This window comes from Myotis brandtii, unplaced genomic scaffold (genome assembly GCF_000412655.1).
Source record: "Myotis brandtii unplaced genomic scaffold, ASM41265v1 scaffold195, whole genome shotgun sequence".
In the NCBI taxonomy this organism is placed as follows: Eukaryota; Metazoa; Chordata; class Mammalia; order Chiroptera; family Vespertilionidae; genus Myotis; species Myotis brandtii.
The window spans coordinates 857773-865111 of record NW_005357271.1 but is presented as its reverse complement, the minus strand read 5'-3'; the positions used below and the strand labels follow the sequence as shown (position 1 = coordinate 865111).

Sequence of the window (7339 nt, the reverse complement as noted above, 5' to 3'; positions counted from 1 at the left end):
CTTTGGGCAGTATGGACATTTTAATGATGTTGATTCTACCAATCCATGAACACGGTATGTTCTTCCATCTGTTTATGTCTTCCTCTATCTCTTTTTTCAGGGTCCTGTAATTTTCTGAGTACAGGTCCTATATCTCCTTGGTTAAATTTATTCCTAAGTATACTAATTTTTTTGTTGCAATGGTAAATGGGATTTTTTTTTTAGTTTCTCTTTCTGTGAGTTCATTACTGGTGTATAAAAAAGCCATAGATTTCTAGGTCTTAATTTTGTATCCTGCTACGTTGCCAAATTCATTTATTAAGTCTAGTAGTTTGTTGATGGAGTCTTTAGGGTTTTCAATGTACAATATCATGTCATCTGAAAATAAGGACAGTTTTACTTCTTTTCCAATTTGGATGCCTTTTATTTCTTCTTGTCGGATCACTATGGCTAGCACTTCCTGTACTATCTTGAACAGGAGTGGTGAAAGAGGGCATCCCTGTCTTGTTCCTGTTCTTAGGGGAAATGGTTTTAGTTTTTTCCCATTGAGCATGATGTTGGCTGTAGGTTTGTCATATAAAGCTTTTCTTATGTTGAAGTATGATCCCTCTTACTATGTGGTTTTTTCTTTCAATTTGTTTATGTGATGTATCACATTTATTGATTTGCGGATATTGTACCATCCTTGCATCCCTGGAATAAATCCCACTTGGTCATGGTGTATGATCTTTTTAATGTAATGCTGGATCCGGTTTGCGAGAATTTTGTTGAGGAATTTAGCATCTATGTTTATCAGGGATATTGGCCTGGAATTCTCTTTCTTTATAGTGTCTTAATGTGGTTTTGGGATTTGGGTTATGCTGGCTCTATAGGAAGAGGTTGGAAGTATGCCTTTGTGTTGAATTTTTGGAATAGTCTGAGAAAAATTGGTTTTAGTTCTTCTATGAAATTTTGGTAAAACTCCCCTGTGAAGCCCTCTGGTCCAGGGCTTTTGTTTGCTGGAAGCGTACAAAAAACCGTTCAGGTTTTTTATTTTTATTTTTCCTGGTTGAGTTTTGGAAGCGTATTTTTCTATGAATATGTCCATTTCGTTGAGGTTGTCCAGTTTGTTGGAGTAGAGTTGTTCATGGTATTTTTTTACAATCGTTAGTATGTCTGGGAGTCGGATGTTACTTCACCTCTTTCATTTCTGATTTTGTTTATTTGGGTCCTCTCTCTTTGCTTCTTGGTGAGCCTGACTAGAGGTTCATCAATCTTGTTTATCCTTTCAAAGAACCAGCTCTTGGTTTCATTGATCTTTTGTAATGTGTTTTTGGTGTCTATGCCATTTATTTCTGCTCTGATCGTTATTATTTCTTTCCTTCTGGTTACTGTGGGCTTTTCTTGTTGCTCTCTTTCTAATTCTTTAAGTTGCAAGGTTAGATAATTTATTACCATTTTTTTCTTGTTTTTTTGAGGTAGGCCTGTAGGGCTATGAACTTCCCTCTCAGGACTGCTTTCAATGTGTCCCATAGATTTTGGATTGTTGTGTTTTCACTGTCATTTGTTTCCAGGATGCCTTTTATTTCTTCTTTGATCTATTTGGTACCCCAATCATTGTTTAATTGAATGCTATTTAGCCTCCAAGTGTTTGATTTTTTTTATTGTTTTTATTGTAGTTGACTTCTAGTTATATGCCATTGTGATATGAGAAGATGCTTATTATGATTTCTATCTTCTTGAATTTAAGAGACTTTTCCTGTGTCCTATTATGTGGTCTATCTTTGAAAATGTCCAGTGTGCACTTGAGAAGAATGTATATTCTGTAGCTTCGGGGTGAAATGTTCTGAAGATGTTAATTAAGTCCTTCTGATCTAGTGAGTTGTTTAGGATGGCTGTTTCTTTGGTGATTTTTTAGTTTAGAGGATTTATCCAGTTATGTCAATGGGATATTAAAGTCCCCTACTATGATTGTATTGCTGTTGATCTCTCCCTTGATATCTTACAAAGTTGTTTTATGTGTTTGATCCTGTATTGGGTGGCTATATGTTTAGCAGAATTATATCCTCTTGTTGAATTGCTCCCTTCAGTATTATGAAGTGGCCCTCCTCATCTCTTGTTATGGCCTTTACTTTAAGGTCTATTTTGTCAGATATAAGTATTGCTACCCCAGCTTTTTTCTCATTTCCATTTGCCTGAAAATTTTTTTCCCATCACTTCCCTATCAGTCTGTGTGAATCCTTTGTTCTGAGGTGGGTCTCTTGCAGACAGCGAATATATGGGTCATGTTTTCTTATCCATTTAGCTACCCTATGTTTTTTGATTGGAGCATTTAATCCATTTACATTTAATGTTATTATTGATAAGTTCTTATTTGTAGCCATTTTTATTCTTTATGCTTGTGTTCCTTCTTGCCTTTATATTTCTTTTTTTACAGCAGTCCCTTTAGCATTTCTTGTATTGCTGGCTTGGTGGTAATAAACTCTCTTAGCCCTTTATTTTCTGTGAAGCTCCTGATTCCACCTTCAAGTTTGAATGATAGCCTTGCTGGGTATAGTATTCTTGGATTCAGTCCCTTGCTTTGCATCATTTTGTATATTTAATTTCATTCCCTTCTTTCCTCGTGTGTTTCTGTTGAGAAATTAGTTGATATTCTCATGGGAGATCCCTTGCAGGTAGCTTTCTGTCTCTCTCTGGCAGCCTTTAAGTTTCTTTCTCATTGATGTTTGCCAATTTAATTATGATGTGTCTTGACGGTTTTTTTGGGTTCATCTTGTTTGGAACTCTATTTGCTTTTTGGGGTTGTGTGGTTTTTTTTTTTTCTTGCCAACATCAGGGAAGTTTTTTGTCATTATTTTTTCTTACAGGTTTTCTATTTTTTCCTCTGTTTCCTCTCCTTCTGTTACCCCTATTATGTGAATGTTGTTTCATTTTGTGTTTTCCCAAAGCTCCCTTAGGCTCTTCTCCTGCTTTTTAAGTTTTCTTTGCAGTTGCTGTTGTTTTTGTGTGTTTTGCCCTACCTTGTCTTCTAATTCACTAATGTGGTCCTCAGCCTCTTTTAGTCTACTGTATAAGACTTTCATTTTGTTCTTTATTGCAACTAGGTCATTTTTCATTTCCTCTTGTGTCCTTTTCATATTGGTGACATTCTCATTCAGCTCCTTATAATTCTTATTGAGTTGTATTTGTCATCCAACCATTAGAGCATCCTTATAACCATTACTCTGAATTCTTTCTCTGACATGTTACTTGCCTCCATTTCATTTAAATCCCGTTCTGGTGATTCCTATTTTTCTTTCCTTTTGGGATTTTTTTGTCTCCCCATTTTTTTGCTGTAACGTTTTAATTGTTACTATGTCTTAGATCCAACTACTTTGCTACCCAGGTTCTTTTGAGGGTGTTGCTATGTAGTTGGTGATTTTTGGGACTCAGTGGTGCAGTCTCTCATGTCTCCTGGGTATGGTGATCTAGCGGAGCCCCCTACTTGAGTTATTTGGGTTCTCTTGATGTATTTGGGTTTTGAATGTTAGTTTGTTATTCGTGGATGAAGTCTCTTCATGGATTGGCAATGTGATTCACTCCTGGCTTCATTGTGTCTGCTGTTTTGGATGTGATTGTGGTTCTGGCTCTTGTGGAAATGGTTGCCTTATGTCTCACTGGTATGTGCTCACTTTGTGTTTCCAGAGTTCATGGCCTGGGAGGAAGGAGTCTCGGGGCCTGAGACTCAGGTACTGTGACCTTTGGCTGGTGTTGTGTGATTCTTGCTGGATTAGCATCATTCTGAAACTCACTATGAGGGTCCCAGAGCCCGTGACAGTGGTACTCTGGCCAAATGATTTCCCTCTCTGAATCATGAGGGGGCTCAGGAGCCAGCAGCTGTGGATGTGGGAATCTCGGAGTCTGTGGCTGAAACAATGTGGTCTTGTCCAGGGAAGCGAGCCCTCAGTAACTCACCAAGGTGTCCAGAGGTAGGCAGTTGGGACGGGATGTTGTGGATCCTACTGAGGGAGCTGTGCACCCTTGGTTGGAGAGACACACACCCAGTGGCAGCTCACTGAGGGGACCAGGAGTCGTCTGCCAGGGGTGTGTGCTTATGGTGCCCACATGCTGGATTGGAGTGATTGTAGTGTGCCACCGGCCTTGTGGAGGGAGAAATCCCAGTTCCTGCTTCGGGAGGTATGCTCCTTGGTTGGATACTCATGACCAGTGGCTGCTTACTGAGGCTCCCAAGAGCTGTCTGCTTGGGCAGTGGGCTCAGGGGGCCCATGTGCTGGATTGGCACTACTGCATGGACTGGATGCTGGCATCCAGGGTTTGTGCCTTTCGGTGGCTCAGAGAGGCATCTGGGGGCTGCCTGCTGGGGCTGTGGGCTCAGGATGCTTGCGCACTGGATCAGTGCGACTGCAGTGACCGGAGGTTGGAAGTTGAGGAGGGGGAAGTCTGAGTTTCTGCTGCCTGGGCCTTGTGCCCTTGGTTGAGTATGAGTGTGCCTAGTGGCGGCTCACAGAGGCACCCAGGAGTCGCCTGCTGGGGCGGCGGACTCAGGGGGCCCATGTGCTAAAACCACGCAACCGTGGTGTCTGCGGGCAGACAGCCATGAAGGGGGAAGTCTGAATTTCTACTGCTGGGGCCATGCACTCTTGTTTGGATATGAGCGCTCTCATCTGGGGCTCAAGGAGGCACCCAGGAGCCACCTGTAGGCCTGCATGCTGGAGAGGTGCAACTGTGTTGTATAGAGGTCAGCAGCTGGGGAGGGAGATGTCTCAATTTTTGGTGCCTTGCGGCCTTGGTTGGATTCACGCGTGCCCAACGGAGCCTCACAGAGGCACCCGGGAGCTGCCTGTCAGGGTGGTGGGGCTCAGGAGGCCTGTGTGCTAGAAAGGCATGACTGTGGTGTCCGGCGGTTGGCAGCTGTAGATGGGGAAGACTCAGTTTTTGCTGCTGGGGCCTTGCACCCTTGGTTGGATTCGCACGCGCCCAGCAGCGGCTCACAGAGTCACCCGGGGCCATTTGCCAGGGTGGTACACGCAGAGGGGCCCTCATGCTGAAACCATGTGACCTTGGTGTCTGTGGGAAGGCCACCAGGAAGTGGAAAGTCCGAATTTCTACTGACAGGGCCCTTTGTCCTTATTTGGATACGAGCGTACCCAGTGGGGGCTTACAGTGGCACCCAAGAGCCATCTTTGGGGCCGTGGGCTCAGGAGGCCTGTGCGCTGGAAAGGCGTGACTGTGGTGTCTGGCGGTTGGCAGCTGTGGATGGGGAAGACTCAGTTTTTGCTGTCGGGGGCTTTGCGCCCTTGGTTGGATTTGCGCATGCCCAGCGTTGGCCTACAGAGGCCCCCGGGGGCCGTTTGCCAGGGCGGTGCTTGCAGAGGGGCCCTCATGCTGAAGCCATGTGACGTTGGTATCTGTGGGCAGGCAGCCGGGAAGGGGGAAGTCTGAATTTCTACTGCTGGGGCCTTGCTTCTTTGTTTGGATATGAGCATGCCCACCATGCTCACAGAGGCACCCTAGAGTGGCCTGTGGGGTGGTTGGCTCAGGAGGCCTGCGTGCTGGGAAGGTGCAACTGAGGTGTCCTGAGGTCCCCATCCAGGAAGGGGGAAGTTGCACTTATTGCTGAGGGACCCGTGCACCCTTGGAGGTGAAAGTCCTAGGGTCTGCAGGTCTGCGGGTGGGGCAGCAGGATTTTGGCTGGAGTGGCTGCAGGGTCACAGGCAGTGTCCAAGGTCAGTCTGGGTGGTGGTGCTGATGGGTTCCTAGAAGTGGCCGCTCTCTTGGCGTGGGCTCTGTGCCCGAGCCCTGTAGCCTGGGGAGTGCCCCCAGCGGTAGTAGGTGTTCCCTGTCCAGGAGAGCCTGGTCTGCCAGCTTCTGATATTCCTGCTGGATTTAACTGTCCCTCACTCACTCACACACACACCACACACATCCACACACTCTCCTTTCATCCCCTCACTCACTCACACCCTCTCCTTCACCCCTGTCCTGCCAGGTGCCATCTTCCCCTCCCCCGCCAGGTATTTCTTCACTTACCATTTTTAAAAGCAACTGAACCGATATTTCATGTTTTGGGTAGATCTGTTTTACTTAACTATTCTTATCTTTATGAGGACATTTAGGTTATTTACAGTTGTTTTTTTTCACTGTTTTAAGCAGGGAGGTAGAGAACACCACTTTGTTTTCTTAGCTTCTGATGCTCTGAAAGCAGTTTTAAAGGAAAGTTTAGTGTCCTGGTGGGTGCCTTCGGACATTGCTGTTGCTTTTCTGTTTACTGTTGGTTGGCAGCAGAATGAGATGCCTTACTTATGTAAAGGAGAGGAAGGACTCTTATTACCTGCTTTTTTTGAGATTGATGCTGGAGGAAAAACTGAGAACAATAGTGTTTGACTAAATCTTCCTTTTTCTTTTTTAGTTCTCAAAGTCATGAATCCTGTTTATAGTCCTAGTTCTTCTGGGGTTCCCTATACAAATGCCAAAGGAATTGGTTATCCAGGTAAGCAAGTACAATTTTGTTTTCATTATTATTATTATTATTATTATTATTTATTGTTTAAAGCAGCGGCCACCAACCTTTCGGATCTCATGGACCACTGGTTGGTGACCACTGGTTTAAAGTATTACATATAATATTACATATGTCTTCTTTTTCCCCCATTTCCATTGATTTTTTTAGAGAGAATGTGAGAGGGAGAGACAGAGAGAGAGAAACATCAATGTGAGAGAGACACATCGATTGGTTGCCTCCTGCATGCGCCCTGACCTGGGCTGAGACCACACCTGCAAGCGAGGCATGTGCTTTGACCAGAATCAAACCACGACCCATTAGTCTGCAGGCCAATGCTCTAACCACTGAGTGAACTGGCTAGGATGCAATTTTAAATGGGATTATTTTTTTAATTTATCTTTCTGAGAATTCATTATTGGTGTATAAAAATGCCAATGATGTCTGGGTGTTGATTTTGTATCCTGCTACTTTACCAAAATCACTTCTTAAATCTGGTAGTTTTTTTTGGCGGAGTCTTTAGGGTTTTCTAGGTACAATATCATGTCACCTGCGAATAATGACAGTTTTATATCCTCCTTTCCCATTTGGATGCCTTTTATTTCTTCTTCTTGTCTGATCACTGTGGCTAGGACTTCCAGTACAATGTCGAACAGGACAACTCTGTCCTGTTCCTGTTCTTAGGGGAAATGCTTTTAGTTTTTGCCCATTGAGTATGATGTTGGCTGTAGGTTTGTCATAAATGGCCTTGATCATGTTGAGATATACTCCCTCTATTCCCTCTTTACTGAGAGTTTTTATCAAAAAGGGAGCTCGGTTTTGTCAAATGCTTTTTCTGCATCTATTGATATGATCATGTGATTTTTTTTGTCTTTCGTTCTT

At 43.8% G+C, this 7339-nt stretch overlaps 1 protein-coding gene across 8 annotated transcripts in view; it reads left to right on the top strand.

Annotated features, from left to right (window-relative positions):
- FAM168B (family with sequence similarity 168, member B) overlaps positions 1-7339 on the top strand; it is a 100392-nt gene that overhangs the window by 22491 nt on the left and 70562 nt on the right. For all 8 annotated transcript variants that reach the window (XR_001361887.1, XM_014538636.1, XM_005865004.2 and 5 more), the window contains exon 2: positions 6368-6448. Coding sequence is in view for 7 of the 8 variants with exons in the window: in XM_014538636.1 (XP_014394122.1) it covers positions 6368-6448 (81 nt within the window). In the remaining variant the exon portion in view is untranslated. The remainder of the gene's footprint in view (positions 1-6367; positions 6449-7339) is intronic.